General features: G+C 43.8%; 3 protein-coding genes across 3 annotated transcripts; all 3 read right to left on the reverse strand.

Moving 5' to 3' along the window:
- Nucleotides 1–1064: 1064 nt before the first annotated feature.
- On the reverse strand, nucleotides 1065–4928 carry LOC132458146 (4-galactosyl-N-acetylglucosaminide 3-alpha-L-fucosyltransferase 9-like). The gene is made up of 2 exons (XM_060052680.1): nucleotides 4709–4928; nucleotides 1065–3041 (listed from the first exon to the last, which is right to left on the reverse strand). The coding sequence occupies exon 2, from the start codon at nucleotides 3031–3033 to the stop codon at nucleotides 1951–1953; it is 1083 nt and encodes a 360-aa protein (XP_059908663.1). The 5' UTR covers nucleotides 3034–3041; nucleotides 4709–4928; the 3' UTR covers nucleotides 1065–1950.
- Nucleotides 4929–8534: 3606 nt separating this feature from the next.
- On the reverse strand, nucleotides 8535–11419 carry LOC132458145 (glycoprotein endo-alpha-1,2-mannosidase-like). Its single transcript, XM_060052679.1, has 5 exons — nucleotides 11070–11419; nucleotides 10316–10915; nucleotides 10082–10191; nucleotides 9646–9722; nucleotides 8535–9560 (listed from the first exon to the last, which is right to left on the reverse strand). Exons 2-5 carry the CDS (start codon nucleotides 10818–10820, stop codon nucleotides 8927–8929), a joined length of 1326 nt encoding a protein of 441 aa, XP_059908662.1. The 5' UTR covers nucleotides 10821–10915; nucleotides 11070–11419; the 3' UTR covers nucleotides 8535–8926.
- Nucleotides 11420–11817: 398 nt separating this feature from the next.
- On the reverse strand, nucleotides 11818–22907 carry LOC132458148 (serine/threonine-protein phosphatase PP1-beta catalytic subunit). Its single transcript, XM_060052683.1, has 8 exons — nucleotides 22758–22907; nucleotides 19572–19703; nucleotides 15559–15789; nucleotides 15291–15395; nucleotides 15109–15180; nucleotides 14551–14702; nucleotides 14087–14221; nucleotides 11818–13745 (listed from the first exon to the last, which is right to left on the reverse strand). The coding sequence occupies exons 1-8, from the start codon at nucleotides 22807–22809 to the stop codon at nucleotides 13641–13643; spliced, it is 984 nt and encodes a 327-aa protein (XP_059908666.1). The 5' UTR covers nucleotides 22810–22907; the 3' UTR covers nucleotides 11818–13640.
- Nucleotides 22908–22962: the final 55 nt, after the last annotated feature.

A 22962-nucleotide genomic window follows, 5' to 3' on the forward strand; every position in this document is an offset into this window, starting at 1 on the left:
TTCTTCTTCACATCATTAATTCATGAACTGTATATAGCTACTGATTTATATCCTTATGGATGTATATCCCTATGATGTACATGTACACTGTAGTACATCCAGCACACATGGCCATATGGTGAGACATTCTCTCTCTTTCGCTCTCCCTTAAAAGGCCACAGTCTTCTTGTTAGTATTTCTACCTTTCTAATGTGGCCTTACAATTCCCAGATTCAACCAATGCGGTATTATTTGTTTTTCAGCAAGTAATGGTCCATCTGCTTAACATATATGCTTCTGGACCATAACAAATCTTCACAAACTAAGGTTACATTTTCTGCCACATGAACCTGAAACAAGTTTGACTACTTTAACGGAGAAGCCTTTGATTGTGGCTCTTCTTGCATAAGAACTCATGACAGGGTTTCGGACAGCTCTCGCAGGAATATTGTAGCCATAGAGAGTTGCTTGCTCATTGTTGCATTGTTCAGCAGACTAGATGCTTTTGGGTAAGGTTGAAAAGGTCCTTGTGTGTGTCTGCGTACGATATGATGCTGTGTTGTCAAGCTTCAAGATAGCTCAAGTTGGTTGGCGCTCATGCCCGACTGTAAACATGGATGCAAACAGGAATACAGAATGACGTCATTAATTCACTGACAATCTTCACTTCAAGAAAAAAAACATGAAATATTATTAGGAATACACAGCGAAAGAAGGGGCCGGAATGTTTAGACAACTTCTGAAAGCATGATGATTATGTTTTACCATTATAGTCAGATACCATCAATACAGTGTATTCTACCTTCCACATCTTCTACAAATTCATCCCGATTCAATCGTGATGCCTTTCAGCTGCTTGATACGACAGCCTTTTTGTGTTCACACCCCCTTGGTCCCCTCATCACAATCTGAACTCATAATAAAAACATGACAACATTTCAATCAGGATACAGAGGCTGAACAAAGCAACCCCAAGATCTGCAAAATCAAAACATTCCTGATTTGTGATGTTTAACTCGTACTCTTTGACCTGTCTTTGTTCTCACCGCTGATCCATAACACAACATATACTTTTGACCCTACTCCCTAACTTTTGTGGAGGGATTTTTCCCTCCCACCCTCCATGTGGAAACCATCCAAACTTGCCTTACATGGGATATGCACACACGTCAGTGGACCTACATGACTGTGTCCCCATCTGGTGTTTTAAATAGATCTTTGATTATTCCTCTGTCCCCTGGGTTTCACATTGCAAATGCAGTCTGTCAACAGCATAAAAAAAAGTCTATGGAAGAGACAACTGTTTTGATAGATTCAAAATTACACAGTATGTATATGTACATTTCACATGTGATGACACAATTGAACTAAACTTCCACGTTGGGGCTCAGTAAAGACTTGATAAATGACTGGGTCAATATCACAGACAAGACTGGTCTTATCTTATCATGCCCTCCGTTTAATAAATAGTTATGCTATATTTTAACATGTTCATATAACACTGTTCTCTCACAGATTAATTAAGAGTTCCAGTATGCACCACATGATGGAAATGAAATTTGTGTAATGTAATTTTTACACATAAACATTAACCAGATTGTACGAGTACATACATCCAATCAAGCACTGCACGATAATAATAACAGCAATTAAGCATGCCACAAAATAGCAGCAAATATGTTCTGAAATCAAGTGCAAAATATGATATCAAAGAGTATGACAAAAAAACGCATGCGTTTTGAGATCAATTAAAAAATTAATTAAAGTCATAAATTAAGCAGATAAGAATCAAGAAAAAGGCAAAGAAAGGCAAGCCTACAAACAGTGTGGAAATAATGTCCAATTTTGACGACAGCACAAATAGAAATAAAAGGAGTCGCTGCACTTAAATGTGAGGACCCTCAGGAGATGGAACGAAGGGCCTAGAGAACAGAGCATAAGGAAATGGGACTGCATAGCCCCTTGCAAGCCTTATCCACCCCAGTACCATTTGTCAAGGTTGTTCACCGCCTTGTATTCTTTATGCCTTCGCAGGTAATCACAAGCCAGGCATGTGTGCTCTGCCCAGAAATAGGCCTTCTTCACTTTAAAGTGCCGCCGCCATTCAAAGTACCTGAGATACATCTCCTCGTTCTTATCCAAAAGTAGCAGGTAGTCTGCCAGCTCTTTAGGCGAAGTGAAGTCATCCACGTGGATGAATGCATCTCCCTGGACAAAGTTTTCATAGTTCTGCCTCGCGGGGCCAAGAACCACTGGCACTGTGCCTACGGAAAGTGGGTTGTAGAGTTTCTCAGTGATGTAGTCCTTATGAATTGAGTTCTCAAATGACAAGTAGAACTTGCAGCTGGCGATGGTGGGATAGTAGTCTTGGTCGGCGATGTACTCTCCGAAGGCCTGCCCGTATGCGTGAACCTCGATGTGTTTGTACAACTCGTTGTAGTACTTAACCCGCACGTGGTCCGGGTTCCAGTTGCTCACGATCCAACAGATCAGCTTGCTTTTGCTCGGTGGAACAAAGTCCTCCTCTCCCTCCACCGCCACGATGGATCCGTAAGGCACTTCAATGTCAGCGTCCTGTCGGTAGTTGAGGGTGAGGTTGAACAGGTTCTCGATGCCCGGGATCTGGGAGGAGTGAGAGGGGGACTCCAGGTTCATCCATACCCACTTCTGGAAGGATGGCCTCTGGAAGGGGGGCAGGTTGGACATGTCCGTGCAGATGTCCCTGTGGTGAACGACCACGCCATCAGACTTGTTGTAGAGGTTCCTGTCCGCTGTGATGAGGCAGCCCTCGATGTTGAACAGGGAGCTGCACACAGTGAGGTCATACGTCTGTCCGAAGGGCCAGAGCCAGACCAGAACGATGGTCAGGTTCTTGTCGCTCTTGGTGGAGAAGAGGGTCTTCCCGTGCTCTGTGGATGCTGTGGACTCTACGGGACCGGAAAGCCAGCTCGTGGATGGTTTAAAGTACATCAAAAACAGAGTCACAAAGCATCCTAGTAGAAATGTGCCGAGCAAAAGGGGTCGTAGAATCCTATGGAAAGGTGCAGATGTCATACTCTGTCCTGCAAAGAAAAGATACCCAGAGAGGATGCTGATCAGAACAAAGGATAAGCTGACATGACAAGAGTCCACCAAGAGATAATCTCTTCATGAACTCGAAAATATGCAGATCAATACAAGCGTGAGAAAGGCATGCAATCCAATTGTATCCCTCATATCCCTTTTCCCCCAAATCATTATCTGATTATACATCCATTATACAAATAATAATGAGGATCGATACGTCCTTATAAATGTCCACGCAAAGAACACAGCTTGCAACACTTTCCATGTGTTATGATTGTGAATCAGCCCTTGGCATCACAACACACTTTTTGAGAGGGGTTTTAAGGGTGATTTATTTATATACTAACCTCAGTGAGCAATATAAATATCCATTGTTTCTCAGCCACCTATAGCTCCCAAGAGTGTCATTAGCATGGGCATGTTGAAAACTAATGAGGCAGAACTTTTACAAGACAGGGTTTGGCCCCCATGGTGTCAATCTATTGGATAAGTATCCTCCTACCTATTTTGGTCGTTTTGTGGAGTATTTCTTAGGCTATGATGTTTGGGAGGAGAACAGGTGGAACCTAGACACCATGACCTACTTTGCTCATGGCGTAGATCAGTGTCTCTGGACCATCACAACTGTTCTCAGAGAGGTACGCTGAGAGTAGTTAAGGTCCTTCTCTAAAGTGACGGCTATGCACTGGAGGCTTATGCTGTCCTCGATGATGGTTCATAGGGAATACTATGCTTCCACTAGTTGCACAGCAGGCACATCAGGAGACTTTCCTGCTACAGACTACAGACCGACCTAGAAAAAGGAAAAAACTTCAATAGAATGATCCACTGAATCGAATGAACCCTAACATCTGAGAGATAAGTGGGGATCATGGAGGAGAGAGCATCCAAACCTCCTCCCCCTAGGGTTTCCCCGGACCTGGGAGCCTCAGGTCTTCTTGATACCTCAGAGATAGCGCATGGGACTGGCTAGGTCCAGCATAGCATCCAAAAAATACCCTGTATGCTTTGTCTGCAACGACATGCAAGAACAAGCACGAAATGTGTGTTGGCACTGATGTAGTGGACTAGACTTAACTTTTACGTTAAGAAGATCGGCCACAAGGATTCTCTGAAGGAGAATCCGTGTTCATATCAGGCTCCTTCAATCAGTTGTATTCAACTGAGGTTCCTCCTCAATGATTCTATTGTCACGCATCCTTCAACACCAATTGTCCAACATTCTTCAAAGAGATTGGAACATGGATGGGATCAGAACATAATTGATCTTGGGGATAAAATACGGTATGTACCGTGTAGATGAAGGACCAACCAAAGATGAATATGATGTTTACAATAAAGGAGTGAAAGTGCGAGTCCAAGGTTTAAGGCAACCCACACATATTTTATTTATTTTTATATGCATCTTAAATGCATATTCTATTACATTCCGCTCTTGATTAGATCAAATGCATTTTTGCATCTATAATTAGAACATTTCTATTCAAGCTGTATTTAATTTTGTGTTTACATTGCAAGTTTTGTTTATTCTATTCTATGTGTCAGGTGGACCTGAGCAGGTGTAAAACAATTTCATCCGGGATCAATAAAGTCTGCTATGTATCTGTGCCAAAAGCTTTAGCGAATAAGACATTTGATTCATGCATCAAATTATACTACAGACCTGGTGGATTTGACTTTGTGAGGAAATCCAAGCGAGACCGGATGCTCAAGGGCTCCGAGGGAAAACAATTCTACATCGGAACAACGCTGGGATCACACTCCTTTCTCTTTCAATGCTCTTAGGAAAATGATAGCGCTCTTGGCCACAGCTGGTAGCGGAGGAGATGCTTTGCTGTGGTACTGAAGAACAATGATGCGGCATCTAACGAAGATTGCCTGATCTGGAGCATATGGGAATTCTCAGTGATGTCTCCTACAAAAAAAGAGAGAAAAGAACACACAAGTTGATATGATAGCCGGAAGATAATAATTTAGCCATTATTCACAAATAGCTCTCTGGTGCACTCACACTAGGCCATCTGGCCGTGGCCGTGGCCGTTTTCACACCTAACCGTGCTCAAATCTGCCAGTGTGAGTGTGGCCAGTCTGGCCAGGCCAGGCCAATTTTGCCACTTGGGAGAGGTGTGCTGCTACGGTACGGGCCGCTACAGTACAGATGCTACATTTAATCTTTAACCATTTAATCTTTGCCTATACACCTGGCAAGTGGCAACCGTTAATATAGGAACATTTGTTCTGTTTTTTCTGTGTGTGAATGAGTCTAACAACTCTGTGTAACAGTTACAAATGTTTTGTTGGTTGAAATCAGATTTGTAGTGTAGGTAAAAGGCCAATTGGCAGGTTCGCACCCGCAGTATTCATTTGTCGGGTAAGTATATATTTATAACCATACCTTCATATTAAGTCTTCTTTGGAAAGTAAACAAATCTTACAGCCGTAATATTGCAACATTACGTACAACATGCAAACCCAGTTTGGAATAATGTGATCACCTCTTTAAATGTTTCTGCCGTTTGGCACTGGGCTTAAAGCAATGTAATGTCAATGTATTTTTCATAGACTTTTTACACTTTTACACATCCATGTTATTGGGAATATTATCAGTATTATCTTGATAAACGTCTGGACTGCAATGTCAGGACTATTTTACATTACAAAGACATTTTAAAACAAAACCTTAAAAACATTGACGCACCGAAAGCCAAGGGGAGGCAGCTGCTGGGAATACTCACGAATGCAAGCTTTCAAGTTATTGGCCTATCAAAAATATCTGTTGATATAGTTGAGGCATCTACACATGTAGCTATAACAAATGTATATAATTAATCTAATACAAGCAGGTCCAGGGTAACATATACATACTAGCAAGGTAAGAATTGTACCTTGTACAATTTCCATTAAAGAGCATTATGCAAAATGTACCCAGTGAAAGAATGATTCAGTCTATATGTGCATGTGTGTGTGTGTGTGTGTGTGTGTGTGTGTGTGTGTGTGTGTGTGTGTGTGTGTGTGTGTGTGTGTGTGTGTGTGTGTGTGTGTGTGTGTGTGTGTCGATTTTTATTGACTGTTTGCGCTTATGACTGTAGGGCCATTACACTTCTTATTCCTTTAAATTACGCAATTTATTGGATTATCGTTTAACAACTACATGTGTTTTGATTTTGCTCACAATAACTGTGGGCCTGTCCAACTGACCTCGCAGGCCGCTCACAACAATTGTGGGCCGGTCCACCTGACGTCGCTGGCCGGCCGGCCGACCGGGAAATCTCCCGATCGTCCCGACGGCCACCCCGCCCCTGATTGTCAACTATGTATCAGTAGCCTGGGAACCAGTCGAACTTGCGAGCTCATGTTTTATTCACTCTGGCATAATGCGTCTGGCTTGCTACCGTTCATAACGATTTCCAGCAGACCTTGCACCTGTCGAGCCAATCACAACTGTTTATCTCAAATGGGGCGACTTTGATACGATGAGTTGAGTGCCCTATGGGATGCATTTTAATAAACAACAATGACGGCTGCTGCTGATGTGTGTTATAGGTTTTTCTGCTTTGATTGCTTGTAGTAATTTCCCCGTGGGAATAACAAATTAAGTGAGAGGTTTTAAAAGGCATTTTCGAATTGGTCTGGGAGGTCATGCTAATATATCAGACACGTTATAGCAAAAAGTGGATGCAATGGTATAGTAGGATTCTGATCATGTGACAGGACCGTATCCCTGGAAATTGTGTAGATTTTACAATTAATCCTATGTTAGAACCGTCCCTGGTCGCTTCTTCACAGGTTACAGGTACATGTGAACGTGAAATCAAATCTGAAAACAGCATCTTAAACCATGCACGTTGGAGCGATCAAAAGACTTAATAGTATCTTATCAGGCAGCAAATAGGGATGAGCTTTAAGAAACACGTGATCCACTATTTCATTCATTCAGATTTTGGCCAGATAAGCTATCAAGCGGTTGACAGTGGTCAAAATACTTTGTCCGGTTTTCCAAATGCACTTGGACGTGATGCTGCATAAAAAAGCAGCACACGGTTGAATATAGGCTGAAGCGGCTGAACAATTGGACATACCAGTTTGTGTGTGTGTGTGTGTGTGTGTGTGTGTGTGTGTGTGTGTGTGTGTGTGTGTGTGTGTGCGTGTGCGTGTGTGGGTGTGTGTGTGCGTGTGTCTGGACTCTGGAGAGTGCTCGAGAGTGCGTTTGTGGAACATTAGATAATAGAATAACATAATAACTACCAATGCCTGTAATGGGTAAAGGCCCAGTGCTGCTCCATTATTCTGTTGTGGTCCGCGCTGACTAGCCTATCACACTGCATTTGTACACGTTTAACATCACGCCCGTTTGGCCAAAGGCACGTTTATCAAAGGGCACCTTATCCAAGGTGAGAATTAATTTTCGGCCAATGAACACTGAAGGTCATTTTAAGAGATAACCGTGGTGATAACAACTGGTGGCAATCACCGGCTCGCGATTGCATTCAAGTTTACAATAGGCTGTATTGGATGTTTATGCACTCTTTGTGCTCTAACAAAAAACAGCTTTTGTCTTTAACAGTAATATCGCCCTTAAATCAAAATTAATAGCATCCGGTCATTTAAAGTGTGCAGCGGTACGACTACGTATTGCAATGACGGAAAGGTGTCCCCAATAAATACCTAGTAAATTAAGAAACGTTTAATATAAACTTGTACATTTCGATTCGATTGGTTAATAATAATCAATCATTGCAGTGGTAATTAAATCATTAAAAAAACGACGAAACTGGGTCTATTCCCACATTTTCACAGAGATGCATTATTAGCTGAAGAGGATTTGGCTGCAAAAGCAGGTACCATGCTCAGCCATGTAGTGCGGGTTTGGTAAAAGCGTCAAATTGCACTCACCATCTCGACAAGCGTGAATCAAAATAGACCTTTCTTTTCATTTCCCCTCTGGATCCTTGTTTTGTTCAAAGACACCGTTATATTCCGCATTGGGTGAATTCATATCAAATGAACATCTGCGCCGGTCGCCGATGTTGCAATAATGGATTCGGATATGCCCATCCATCGTCTTGAAGCCGAGAAACAGCTATACCTTAGAAACCCATCAGCGTGTCTCACCCTCTGCCAACGAATGCAGAAACATATAGGCTCTTAATTGCCCGTTTCAAAAGGGTGCAAAATAGCATCCGGATGCCGCTACTCTCCCTCCTGGGGAGAAAATGCATCATTTGTGTGTGTGTGAGGAGGACGCCATGAACGCTCAGGGTTGTGATGTGGAATAATTCCCTACTGGCTGCCCATGCGCTACCTTTCTCTGTTTACCGACAAGCCTGCTGCAGGCATAGCGTAGCATCGCAGCATGATGATGAGGATGCTGAGATTCGCCGTCAGCCACGCGCCTTTTCATAGGCTGACATGTGATGGACACTGATGATCAAATAGCCAAACGTTGTTGGCCGATTTTATGAATTACGATCTGAATAAATGACAGCGGGTCATCGAGACTTTTTATTTTTTCCTCTTCATGAATAGTCCATTCCAAGAGGTGATTGTTGTAAAACACCCGACTGCCGTTCAGTCACCCGTCACCCCCTTGTGCGACACCTTTATATAGAAGTAGTGCATAGCCAATTCAAATATCATGTTCATTTTACCGCAGTTTTCGTATTGTTTGATAAAGCTAGTACCTCATTACAACATTATAACATTATATAGTACAAAAACGTGTTCACGTATTTTTTTTATTACCGATCAAAATCCTTTGGATATTTCTGTACAACTGTTCCCACTAGTTATATATTACAATTTAATTTACATTTATTTTTTTCATTTTTCTTTGTTTAGCCTTAACATTAATGAAACACTGCAGGCCGTTCAGAGTGCAGGACTAATCCTGCCACCTCTGGCGCTCACTCCCAAATATAGCGCCCCATTTGCGCGTTATCTCCAGGTAGACGGCTGGCCGGTTGGGCAGGTAGTCCAGGTACGGCGCCTGGCCGGCTCTGGGCACGGCCATCTCGATTTGAGTGCCTTCGTGCCACTCGTTGAACGACGTTATGGAGATGAAGTGCGGCTTAGCCTGCAGCGCTGCGCTCAGGGCGTTCTCGTAGTACTTCCCGTTGATGCGGTTGCGCGTGTTCTGGAAGTTCCATGGCCGCACGCTGGTGTCCACGTAGCCGGGCCCCACACTGGGCACAAACAGCAGGTTGTTGTCCTCGCAGAAGGTCCCGATGGACTCCCAGTTGCGGTGGGTGGAGCCGTACGAGAAGCCGTTGGTGGCGAAGTAGGTGTAGAGTCCGTCGAAGCCGGCCGTGAGGATGTCCCGCTTGTGCTTCTCGTCCACCATCAGGGCCAGGAAAACGGCGTCGTAGGGCGTGTCACGCACGCTGCCGCTCTCCGTGTGCTTCAGCAGCTTGGCCCACTGCTCCGAGTTCAGCAGGTACGAATCGTACACGTAGAACAGCGGCAGCACCTTGCCACTGGTCGTCGTGTGTCTGAAGAAGGCGGGGTGGCCTCCGTATCTAAAGGCGATAAGCAAACCATAGCATCAACCTAACTATTGCAGAGAGGTGAGTGAGACTGAGGTGGGATGGCTGATGTACTCACACGTCGATGATGTACTTGATGTTCTTAAGCATTGATGCCTCGTCTCTGTCTCTGTATGGCTCGATGTGGAATGCAACCTGCGTTTAAACGAAATCAAAAGCAAGGTACATGAAGATAAATGGTTGTTATGTTTCATTCGCTTTGTGTTTGAATGTGATGGGATAGTTGGGCCGGGCAATATGGAACATTTCAATTATAATCTAAAATCCTGTTGAATTGGCGTTTAAGACAATTTCAACTTTAGCTAGTTTCCTTGCTCTCTAATTTTTGAAGCCTAACATTTTGATAACTTTAAGGGCATATTTTGACTCATCGTAAATAATTTAGAGTATGAAACTGTGTTTCACCATTCACCGATGTCTTAATTTCATGACAATACAATGCCATTCAAAGACGATAAACGACAACATTGTATAACTGTTGGTATTGTATAGACCTTAACATGGTATTTATGTGCCGCGTCCATCAGCATAGCTACTATATCGTCTATAGGCTCCCCATTGTCATCTTTCATTCCAGGTGGGTACCATGACACAGCAATAACACCTGAGGAAACACAACACAACGGAAATGCAGTAAGAAGATGTACCCACGTTTTGTCAATCACATAGGCATGGACAGACTGCCCCTGCTGAATTTTGAGACAAAAACACACCGATGTGTGCCTTACCAATTGCTGCGGTCCGTAGTTGCTGCATGTGGGCCTCTAGAACCGAAGGGTCCCGAGAACTGTACGCCCCCAAAGCTGGGTAGAAGTTGGCCCCGATGTCTTCTGGTGGGGAGTGCCTCCCTTGGGGATATGCCTGCGCCACTTTGGAATCCCAGTGGGGCATCTGAGGGTGGTCCCAGTGGATGTATTTGCCATCGAACTTTGGGTTTCCGTACCATATGTAGTAGAAGGCATGGAGGTTGTAGTTGGGGGGAGAAAACTTCTTCAGTATTGCTTCCAGTTGAGCATCCCTTTCCACTTCTAGGGGGTCATCCATTTTTTTCTGCACGGATTTCAAATCAGCCTTGTTTTCAACTCCGTCGATGTGTGGGAATAGTTCATGAGCACCGGGCAGATCAAATGGATTTTCTGTTGGTGCATGGGTCTTTAAAACCAATGTTACAATGACAACTAGCAATAACAGCCCTAGGGATAGGATACAAGTTCTGCGCCTCAACCTTGCCATACTTCACTTGCTTGGAGCTATACACTCCCCATCCCTGAGACGGATCAGCTGGGGGAGCCAGAACCTCCCCAACGGGATGTTGTCCGAGCCGGGACCTGGAAGATAACGTTAGCCTACATCAGCAGCGTACAAAAGCAGTTGCGGCAATGGGCGGGGTGGACATTATTGACTAAACGAAGTCCATAAAGCAAGACAAGAAAAATGCATAGGTTTAAAACGTAATAGTTTGATAAGTTTTATTAAATTTACCTGGGATGACGTGTTCAACGATTGACTTTAGACTTGTTAAACATCAGCATTGGGACATGGTTTGCATGGATTTTGAATACGACGAAGAATCAGGATAGGATGGCGCATGTTTTCGGCACATGAATACCGTGTCCTCCATATGCTTTATCTTAATACTATAAGCAAGAACTCATAAATTATTCTTATATGATGCAGCAGACTGGGGGCAACGTTCACTTCTGGTATCTGCGATTGAATACTGATCTCCAAGAGGTTTGTGTACGAATGAACAACTCGTCAAAAGCAGTTTATAGCCTATCCGTATAACATAGAGATTTGGTCATGTGTACAGCGAACAGTCAACGACGTCCACTGTGTTCTTGTGTGAGTCGACAGCCAGATGTTACTCGCCCCCATTCGTTCCGGAGGATGCATTGCATACAAGCAAACGCGACTATCAATAAACTAACAGATCTTGTTTTGAAAAAAAAAATCAAAATACAGTTCAATGTATGTCGCAATTCACACAGATGTGATATTCGACACAATTGTTAATCTGTGGATAACCTTTAGCACTGGCCTTATTAGTGGGTGATTAATCCAGGAAAATTGACTTTACTGTCCAGTTCTACGCTTGCCATGGCCTAGTAACATATTTCACGATGTAATATGAAGCAATAGTTCCCAAAAGATGCGGTTAACATCGGTGATTCAAAAAATCTTGGTTAATTTTACAAAACATCAAATTCAGACACAAATGAGGCAATACTGAATTTAGTTTTATTTTATTTCATTCAGACCTTCAAACCAACTAGTACAAAGTTTCATAACACTTCAAAGTTTATACTTTATTTATGAACTGAATAAAGTGAAAAAGTAAACAACGTGAAGAGTACATAACAAATAAAAGTGAAGTCAACCAAGCAAAATTTAAACAAGGCAACCGTTTCACACAATAAAAGGATACCACCGCATCATTTTTACTCGAATATTAAATGTGAACCTGGCTTATGTCACGATTAAATAAACACCACCTTATGATCTTTTTGATGCAGCATCTCAATTCTGTCTATGCTATAACTTGGAAGTTGCTGGTTGATTAGAAAACATGTCATGTACTGGCGATTGTTAAACACCAGGTGGCATTACTATCCCAGAGTGACAGCTGTCACTTCCTCCCATTCTCTTGTGCTGATTCTTTGCTAAGACGTCCAACATTCACATCAGATCCTCAAAACAAAAAAAACAAAAATATGACCATCACATCCTCAGGTTATGCAGTGTTGTCTGCATGCAGTACAACATTTAGTAAATATTGCATATGTTCTTCTGAATCGTTGCCATTAATGCATCTATAATAAAGCAAGTAATCAAACCTGCAGGGCATGCTGTTTTTTTTGATCTACCCAGATACATGAAAAAAAAAAAAAGTAAGAAGCACAACACATGGCACTGTAGGCGAAGGATCATTGTACTCGGCCAGTTTTGACTCGACAGAAAAGAGTAAAAATTGTTATCAACCACTGAATAGCCATACCGTGAAAAATAAGAGTCAAAACCCTGTGGAAGCATGAAGCGCCGCAACATCACCCACACCAAAGATTTGCCAGCTTGTTTACTTTCAGAACTGAAACGCGCACCACATAACCAACGTGAGGAGGGGGGGGGGGGGGATCTCATTAGCAAGACGTGGGGAGAGTGTCAGTGCTACCCCTGTGTCAGAAGTGGCATGGAGACGTGTGGTGGAGGACTCCAGACACAGAGAGGCACAAGAGGGGGGAGGGGGGGGGGGGGGGCGAGGCGGTGGCCATTGTGTTTGTGTTCATTTATGTACGCTGCCAGCAGCAACAGCAACCCATTAAACATGTGCTTCATTACAACCCAGCCTCTCGTCACGTTCTGTTGAATCAACACAATGGTTAAATATCTCAAATGTGCATTTGCTCCAACAAATGTTAGCGTGCCTTAAAGACACACACGAAGACAGTCCCGCACATGCTTAAACTGTTAGTGATACCATAACTGTTTATTAGTTTGTGTATGCCCCGTGTGTTAAACGCCACAGTGTGTTAAGCAGATAAATCTACAAATAATTGAGGAAGCTTCTTGCTGCGCTCAGAGAGCTTGAGGCAAAACAAAAGCCACCGTATGTTTACTGTTCAAAAGGGTCAATAAACATCTGACTTTTCCCCTCTTTCATCCTCTTTAAAAAGAAAACGTCACCTTTAAATAATGCAGAACCTCAGAAAGCCTCGAATTACGTTACAAGGATAACCACAAGTATCCTTTTTTAATGTTATATGTATGATATAAAAAAACACCAACAGAGAGGCAAAACAAAAAAACTGAAATAATAATAATAATACATTGGTCACAGCAAATTTATGTACACATACATATTAAGTAAAGAGCCATCAGTGGGGTTTGGAGAAGGGGAGAAGGTCGTGGAGGTGGTAATGGTTAAGCCCTGTATCCCTTCGACACAGGGAAGGGGGGGGGGGGGGGGCGGGGGGGGTTGTGGTGGAGGAACCGGAGAGGCTGTGGTGTTCATGTGGTGGTACAGGCAGGGGGAGCCAAGGGAACGCCTGGTGTTCACCTCTTCTTGGGCGGCTGGGCGGTGCGGGGCGGGGTGACCGGCCGTCCCGAGCTGACGCCGCTGTACTGGTACTTGGCCTTCTTCTCAGAGGGCTTCAGGATCTACAGAACAAAAATAAAATAAAAATCAACCACGGGGTAAGGAGGCCATCTGTAGGATGACTACAATCCGAGTTTCCGTGTATCGTAAAAATCGCCTAACAGACTAAATCTCTGGATTATTCCTTAATCGCCACGGTCCAATCAGTTGCCGAATCAGTGTATCCCATAAGGATGTCTTTTAGTAGTTCGGCCGTCACACATTTACATAGGACACCACCATATGGCCACACTTGACCGACGGGATTGGCTAGTCTGAAGGTTGTGTCTGTCATTAACAGCCGCCATTCTACGTCCTTCTTATTGTAGAATTGATGATGGAAGCAGTGATAAAGCAGGGGTACCTGGAACGAGCACATGAGGGACTCGTCCACGCTCATCATGCCCCCGGCGTTGTCAAACTCCCCGCAGTAGTTGGGAGCCGAGAACAGGGTCACCAGCTGGCGCTTGGCAAAGAACTCGTAGCCGTCCTCCACCACCTGAGAGGAGAAGGACGCAGGACATTTAAAACGCCGGAAAAATATAGGAGATCGGTGGAATGGGATACACAGATAACCCTTGACGAATCAGGGGGACTTGTGCGTAAGTGGTAGTTGATGAAGCCAACCACATTCAGAGTTCATAACCATAGGTTGGAACCGCACCAACCCATGTTATGGATCCTCGCTGTGATAGGCATTAGAGTCCCATCAACATCACCAAACACGTTTCAAAGTTGTTACTACATGCAACGCCGGTGTGATCCCAGGCACACAGACAGCCCCCCGAGCCACGGCCGCCTGCATGTCCCGTCCGTTGCCGGGGTTACCTGGTGAGCTCGGCAGATGAGGTCCAGGTCGTGGCGGTTGAGGAACTTGCTGACCACGTCGGCCCCGAAGGTGAACGAGACCCCGCGGTCGTTCTCCCCCCAGCCCTGCACGTCCTTGTCGGGGTCCGACCACAGCAGGTCACACAGCAGGCCTAGGACACACACAGGGAACTTCATTATAGGGCAGTGCAATTAATCCAATTTCGATCTTGATTTGGATTTTTTGGGTCAAACGATCTCGAAACTAATACTTGAAACTTTTAAACCTTTTTAAAGTTCACAGTTAGAAAATGATTTTTTCGGAGGGGAATGCTGAATAAATGCATCTCGTTTAAAAAAAATTAAAATAATAATCGTTTGAATAATCCTGATTTCAATATCGACCAAAATAATCGTGATTATGATTTTTAATCGAGCAGCACTACTTCATTATAAGGAATACAAAAAGAGACAAGGTGGAGGCATCACTAATCACAAATTTTCTAAAACATAATTTTGTTAATTTTTTGTTCTGGACAAAAGCTTGGCATGCATCAGGGGGGGCGACAGATATTCTACCTGTATCAGGCACATCTGTTGGCCTCATGATCCTGCGAATCTGTTCCATGGATTGCAAATCCGGTGACAGCCCTAGAAGAGCAAAGTAAGAGACAAAGCAAGGTTGGATCACTGGTTCGGCAAAGCGCTTAACAATAGAGTCAAGGCCGAATACCATCCCATCGGTCCTGTCGTCAGCTCACCTCCATGGCAGCAGAAGATCTTCTCGTCGATGATGGCAGCAATGGGAAGGCAATTAAAACAATCGGTGAAGGTCTTCCACAATTTGATGTTGAACCTGCGCTTACCTATAGAATAAAAAAAAGAAGATAGGCTTCAAAAGCAGGTCAATATTTGTTATTTTGAGGTTAGCATATCGTATTTTGAGGTTAGCATAACGGATACATTTTACATGCATGCCTACGGGCATTAAGTCCACTCTCCATTGCAGTGGCGCTATTCATGACTCACACTCGTCGTAGAAGCCGTAGATGCGGTTGATGGAGGCACACTCGTGGTTGCCCCTGAGCAGGAAGAAGTTCTCTGGGTATTTGATCTTGTAGGCCAGCAGCAGGCAGATGGTCTCCAGGGACTGCTTGCCCCGGTCCACGTAGTCCCCAAGGAACAGGTAGTTGGCTTCTGGGGGGAGGCCTCCGTACTCAAACAGCCTCAGCAGGTCTGTGTACTGCCCGTGGATGTCACCTGACGGGAGGATAGGAGAGGGAGGTTGGAGAGGTTAAGGGTGGGGGTCCCAGGAGTTAACTTGTGCATTGAGGGTATGTGGGGAGGGGGGTGCGTGTAGTGGTTTAGTCTGATGGGTCTCAGACTAAACGATGGAATACGGTTGCCATCAGCTACTGGGCGACAAGGAGAGAAAATACAAGACAGGATAGGGGTCATTCAAAATAGCTAGCCTAGGCAGAGTCCACAACAGAAGTACACCATGCTGTGGGTTCAGCAGTACAGAACAAAAAAATCGAACTACAAAAAGGTCACACTGCCCAAATTACTATGAAACACTCTTAATTGAGACTCGTTTCCAAGAGGCTCTCTTCCACTGAACATCCTTGTTCCGCCAGAGTTCCACCACTGCCCGACTCCCACTGGACATTTAGTGAGCTGTGTGGAACTGTGACCGGACTGGCGATCTACTCATCGACATTTGTCGTTTAGCTCTAAACAGGAGCCATGAGGAGATATAAAAAAAAAAAAAAAAAAAAAAAAAGAGGCAAAATTAGCTGCTGTAAATTCAACCGCATCAATGCCAGGACCCAGGGGACATGAAGTGGAGCAGGAAGATCCTCTTAAAATTCAGGTTACCGCTTGCACGTATATATGAGCTCACACCTCTCATCAACCCCCCCCCATCTCATGAACAAAACCCCACCAGTCTGTGTTTTGGTGCATGAAATTGAACCCGTGTAGAGGTAACAACACATGGGTGTGGGCTGGGGGGGGTTGGCAGAGGCCCTTCCTGGTAACCCAGCCACGACCTGCTTCCTTTTATATCTCCTTGCAACATTTAAGAGCTGCTCTAATTTGGGCATCGTCCTCCAGAAGGGCCCAGGTGCAGAGAGCCTCACCACATACATTAAGGTGGTAGGGAATGGAAAGGAAAGGGCATAACCATAAGCTCCAACCGAATATTCGGTACACGGTTTCAGTGCCTGTATAATGTCTACAGACTGCACACATTGGAACAGTGTTGTGCATTAACATTTGACGAGTTAAAAAGGTGACAACCTATGATTTTGTCTCTTATTCCAGACAAACATTTAAGTGGTCTTAAATCACACTATACTGTAGGTTTCAACAAACAAGACCTAACCGTTTTTTTGCTCCGCTGCAACCATTTTGTCTGTAAAGTAGACAGACAAGGGATTTTCTACAAAAGACGTACAACAGACTTTGTAGCCAATGGCAAGCCCTTTTTACATCCAACATTTCCGAAAGAAAGAACAGAAAGTTTTGTTCTGTTTTGTGAACAGCTTGTGAATGGGGTTGTGAACAGTTCCCCATCACTTTCATTATGGAGTCTGCCAACGAGTTTAACACTACTTTCTGATGAGTCCGTCATGGTGGTTCAGCGATCCAAACACAACAAACCCCCCACCGTAGCCTGTTTGATCCGAGAACAATACACTCCAATGAGCCTTTGGAGGAGTCAACCCGTCACTCAACGAAGCCTGGCGTGATCGGTAACTCAAGAGTGCCATTTAAACAGTGAGAATCACCCCAGCCCTGCCTATACGGTCTAATGTTTGGCCCGTGGACGACCTGACGTTTTGCCTTTCATTGGGGTGACCGAAAAAGCAAGTTGGTTAACCGGTTGAATTCCAAAGCAGTGTTCACACCAAAAGCGCCTTTTCAAGTCTTGCTACTTGTGCGAGTTGTCCACACCAACCACAAGCATTTACTCGCAAAGACCAAGGGTCTTACCTCGTTGGGTCTTACCCCGTTGGTTAACACCAACGTTTCTTTCAGCCAGCCCGTAGCTAGATGACCCCCTATTGTGGCCCTCTACTTTTTGTTTCCAGTTCAAACATTTCACCTCAGGCGAAAACATGAAATTAGCGTGCTTGGGGCGTCCCATTTGTTCCGCCGTCAACGCCCAGCGAGAAATTTGCATCCATTCGCGGAAAGAGGGCCCCCTTTCTCTTCTCAAATGGGCTTAATTCTCACATTGCTATCACCTAAAAAGGAAAACATGTTTGAGGGCCTGTTGTTGAAGTGTCAGTGACAGCAAAGTTTGACGTGTGAAAGAGAGAGTTTGAGCAGAAACCGATAGGACACACCACAGTGAATTATTGAAGACACTTTATGCAGTGTAAAAGGTCAGCATGAGATTAACAGGAGCACATCACCCCTGGCGTGGCTTAGAGGCAGCCAACCAAAGCAGGGTTAGAAGTTCATCAATAACAATGCAAAGGCCGGGTAGGAAACACTGATCCCCCCGAACGACAAAAACACATTAGGCTGATTCAATTTTTTTTTTATCGGTTATGCCCATTGCTAATTAAACCGCACGGATGAAGATGATGAATAGCAGGCTATCAATATGATTAGGGCCACCAGCTAAACGCCCATTAACGGTTGTTAACGTTAATTGACCATTAACAAAAGGAGCCATATTCCAGACAGCTAGCGACCCACAGCAATGCCTTGAAGCTGGCATTCAGGGACTGGAACTGTTTATTAGCCTAGTCACTGTCTGAGGGAAGCAACCTGTGTGCCCAAATGAAAGCCGAGATGGGCCGGGCACTCCATTGTAGGGGCAAGAACAGGTCTGTAGGGAAGCTGGTAAATAAATGAACAGGGTCAACAGAGCAGAGTGAGGAGCGCTGCGTCCCCACTCTGGAGAAGAGGGATAAGGGCACCAGAGTGTTCTGGAAGCAAAAAAAAAAAAAAAAAAAGGGGCTAAAGAAAGACCCATATTGTGACAAACGAAAAGTGGGGGGGTCAAGATACTGCGCTGTCTGCAGTTCAGCCAGTGTGACCCGCAGCAGCAGCAGCCGCAGCCAAAGTTAACAAGCGCACACATGTTATGTCTGCGTTGGAGTACCTTTAAATGTCCCCTTTGCCCTCTTTACATCTGCAGAGTACATGACGGCTCATAAGTCAAGTGAGCAATTGTGATTTAATCTGGCCTAGGCACAGGATGTGTTACGTGGGGGCGGATTACATCATCCTGTCAGATCGGAGCTGCATCAAAGCAGTGGTTTGTTACTGCCGGCCCGGGAGATTTGGCTGCATGCTGGCGAGAGCGCTGGGGACGTTGTTTACTTGATGCGGCCCTAGCCTGTGTATCGTCAGTGAATGCAATACAACTGCTCCAAAAATACATTTGCGTAAAAGCTCCAGCCAACAAAACTAAATAAAAGAAAAAGGGGATAAAAAGTGAGATAATGAATTGAATAGCCCCATCATATTACTAAAACAAATGAGGAATTAGGCTTGAAGGGATACTAATGCTCATAAGCTGTGGCAGATGGAGAGGGATATAATGGGGCAACGAGTCCTGTGAATACATTTTGCATTTGATTCAATAAGTAAAATGGAATATTCTTACAATGCTGAGTGCAGCATGGAAGCTGCCAGACCTGCCAAGTTTCTTTATTGACTGGCAAATAATTAAGTGATTTACAGCAAGATGTCATCACGGCGGTATATTTTCTGCTTTATTTTCTAATGGAATAAGTATAAAATATGGTATTACATGAGGTGGCTACTTTCTGTAGCCTGGACGGGCAATTACACAGATACTCAGATGTCTAACCCTACCAAAAGATTCACAGGCTTTAAATTGGTTTACATTCAACATATATTTAGAAACTCTTTGTATTGACAATGTAAACCTTCCATTTACCTTGGTAATCACATGGAGAATACATATCAACTAAATACATGTTTAATACTGCGCATGTGTCGGAGGAGCATTGAGACAAACAGTGAATGGTGGGAGGATGACGCGTGGCGTTACTGACCACAGATCTTCAGCGGGGCCTCCAGCTCCAGCAGGATGGGCTGGCTGAGGAAGATCTCTCTGGACTTGATACAGAGGCCCCTCACCTCGGCCTCCGTCATCTGGACGATCTTGCCCGGTCGACATCCTCGCACTGGAGAGCACAGAGGAGGACGCTCTTTGGCATTAAAGCTGCATCAGGGGCCGTTAGAGTTAAAAACATTAAAACATAGGAACAGCACCACCGGTGGATACTCTTTGTATTGCAATTGCCCATTCTGATCGGCTCAGGAAAAACCCGATGCAGAGTAGGGCTTTGACTTCGAACTTCGTAATTTGAATATAATTCGAATATCAAAAAATAAATCAAAATTCGAACGAATATTAGGCAGCCCTTAATATTCGAACCTGTTATGGGCAGGCCAAGAGGGAGAGACGTCGGAGAACCCGACGCAGTCTATTCATAATATTGTAATGACCACGGAAGAGGCAGTGAATGAAGTATTGATTAGACAGCGATTTATCAGAAACCCAATAAACCGTCGGTAACCGGTAACCATAGCAACGGTAACCATAGCAACGCCGGTAAACAAACCTCGCAAAACCCAATCCAGGGCTGAATCCGAATACTCATACTTATAGTATGCATTTTGTAGTACGCCACAAATATAGCTCGTCCGAATGCTCAGTACGCATTGTGTAGTACGGAAAACGTTAAAGAATGCGTACTACCCATTGGTACTACCGCCACAGTATACAACGGTAGGTCACTACGCTATCCCACAAAGCAACCGGAGTCTGGTAACGAACGAAGAAGTGATGGCTGACCCGACACTACCAACAGCGGCTTAGAAAGACGTTGTAGAAAGCGGCGAAAAAATAGTCATTAAAAAGAGTAAAAAAGTTAAGTAAGTCATTAAGTAAAAAGAGACATTTTTAATTTTATAGCAACGATGACAAGACGGAAAACAGGTAACTTATCAAGGTAGTTTTGCCGGCATCTGAGGGGAGATACGTCATCTCCAAACATCCGGTGGAGTTTCGGCGGTGTTCGGAAGCGTTCAGAAGCGTTCTACGCATAGCTGTAGACCGTACTACACTTGACAGTGTAGTACGGTCTTCAGCTATGCGTAGAACGCTTCTGTTCAGTAGACACTGAACAGAAATAGTATGTACTAAGTATTGGGATTCAGCCCAGGTCTTACTGAAGGCATTTAATGGTCAAAATATTATTAATAAATATTCGAATATATTCGAATATTAATAAACAAACAAACTTCGAATATGATTTTTGGGCAAAAGTCAATGCCCTAATGCAGAGTGATGCTGCTTGCTACAAACCTATCTGAAGTGAAATCCCCAGGACAAATCTGATCAAATCAAAACAGTGAATACAATTACCACCTTTATCCATATACTCTCATGGAGATTGGATTAAAGTGTTTGTTTCCCTTTAGAATCAACAACTCAAGCTCCATCTGGACTTGATTATGCTTGGAATTCAAATATACCTCATTCCAATAATAAACTTTACTGAAGTTTGTAAAACCTAAAATAAGCTAAACCGTGCAAACTTGATGAAACAACAGACTATTATGCCTGGAGTATGAGAGAAGACTACTTCTTTATCCGTCGCAGCGTGGGTGTGTTTGGTTGTTTTATCTGCAATGCGAGAACACTCCCACCTGCAAGCCCTCCACGTGGGGCTCAGAGTGCAGATGAAGATGATAAAGGGAGGCAACAACATTGAGAGTGTGGGCTGCTCAACTTTTAAATAGGAATCGGTCATAGTGAGAGAAGAAGAGAAAAAATAAAGTTAATCAGGAGTCTAAAATATAATCGGTATTCGGAGGAGCCACAACATTTTGGCTTATATTTCGATTGTGTTTCCAAGAAAGTTTATGTTTGTTTAGCCATCTGATAATTATGTGTTCAAACCCAACGTAACATAATCCTATCCTCTGCCTCGTTTGAAACTGCCTGAGAAAAATTATGAACTCGCTTTGTTTAGGGATAGTTCTCTAGAGGACTTCATTGAACTGATTAAGGCTGTTCGTTCATTGAATCAGCAATATCTTGATTTCTGTATAACTGCTGGCGTTAATTAAATTAAATTCCACATACGTTTTTTAGGCAGGCACATCCATATAGCACCTTGACCAAATTTGGTTTCATTTAGACCAATGGTTATTCACAAGAATAAGCATGTCTGCTTGTGCATCAGAAGCATCATTGGTAATTACTCAAGGGAATTTTAGTACTACAAGATCTAAATAAAAGTAAATATACTCTAACCTAGGCCATTGAAAACTGTTTGCCACATCTCGTATGAGGAAAAATGGTGGCAGTTTCAAACAATAATCTCCACATAGATAGGACAGATCATTTCACGATTACCATCAAAACTATTCTAAACTTCCGAAATGGGGACGGACGTTGCGATGTGACGTCACGATGTACACGCCATATCGTTTGTCCATCGGGGCAGCAGAGCTGATCGTTCAACTTTGACCGCAAAGACTTGACAAAACGAAACACGTTTGAGCGCCGGTAGACGTCAGCAATCCAATACATTAACACGGGATCCCTAGAACAACCATAGTAATATCCACAGATACGATGCGAATACCTGATAATAACGTATGGATAACTGGAGGAGTTGTGCAGCTAACGCTTCACCCCTCATAACTGAGTGATGCAACGCTACCAGGCACCAGAGGTTCACTTTTTTTTTTTCATGCTTGACTTTAAGACATACACTAGGAAGAGATTAACACGACACGGTATATGTTATGCTATGTTCAGTTATATTGGCATGCAAACTACCACTAAATCGCGCAGAAAACATCGGGTCATACATAACAGGGGACGAAGGAAAAATAAAGTTGAATCCTCAGCGAAATAAAAACGATACAGGGTAAGTCATTGGGTGCTACATGTTGCACTAATAAATACATCATACTGTAGGTATTCACTGTTGAAACGTTTTTTTTTTATAAACATGCCAGGCTAACATTAGCCCAAACTAGCCTAGGCGAAACAACGCAGCTAGTAGTAGAAACGCTGGCAATCGCCATCTAATTTAAACACTTTCCACAAAAATATCATTTTTGGGAGTCAGCAGATGTGACCAATAGAGCCATCATTGTTAAATGTGTGTGTCAGAGAGTCAGAGACGCGGATCTACTGGGTTTAAAAGAACACTTACCTTCTAAAAGGCGAGAGATGATGCTGTCCACATTCAACTCGCCCTCCGCCATCTTTCAACTGATATTTAGAGTAATGTGGACGCGGTCAACTTTATGGTGCGTCGGTAGGGGGCGTTGTTCTGCCAAACAAGGATATTTGGCCTGTTGATTTATCGTGGCACGCAGTGAGGAGAGAGCAAACCTTATAGGGTATGGTGCAGCAGA

Source organism: Gadus macrocephalus, chromosome 5 (genome assembly GCF_031168955.1).
Source record: "Gadus macrocephalus chromosome 5, ASM3116895v1".
Lineage (NCBI taxonomy): Eukaryota > Metazoa > Chordata > Actinopteri > Gadiformes > Gadidae > Gadus > Gadus macrocephalus.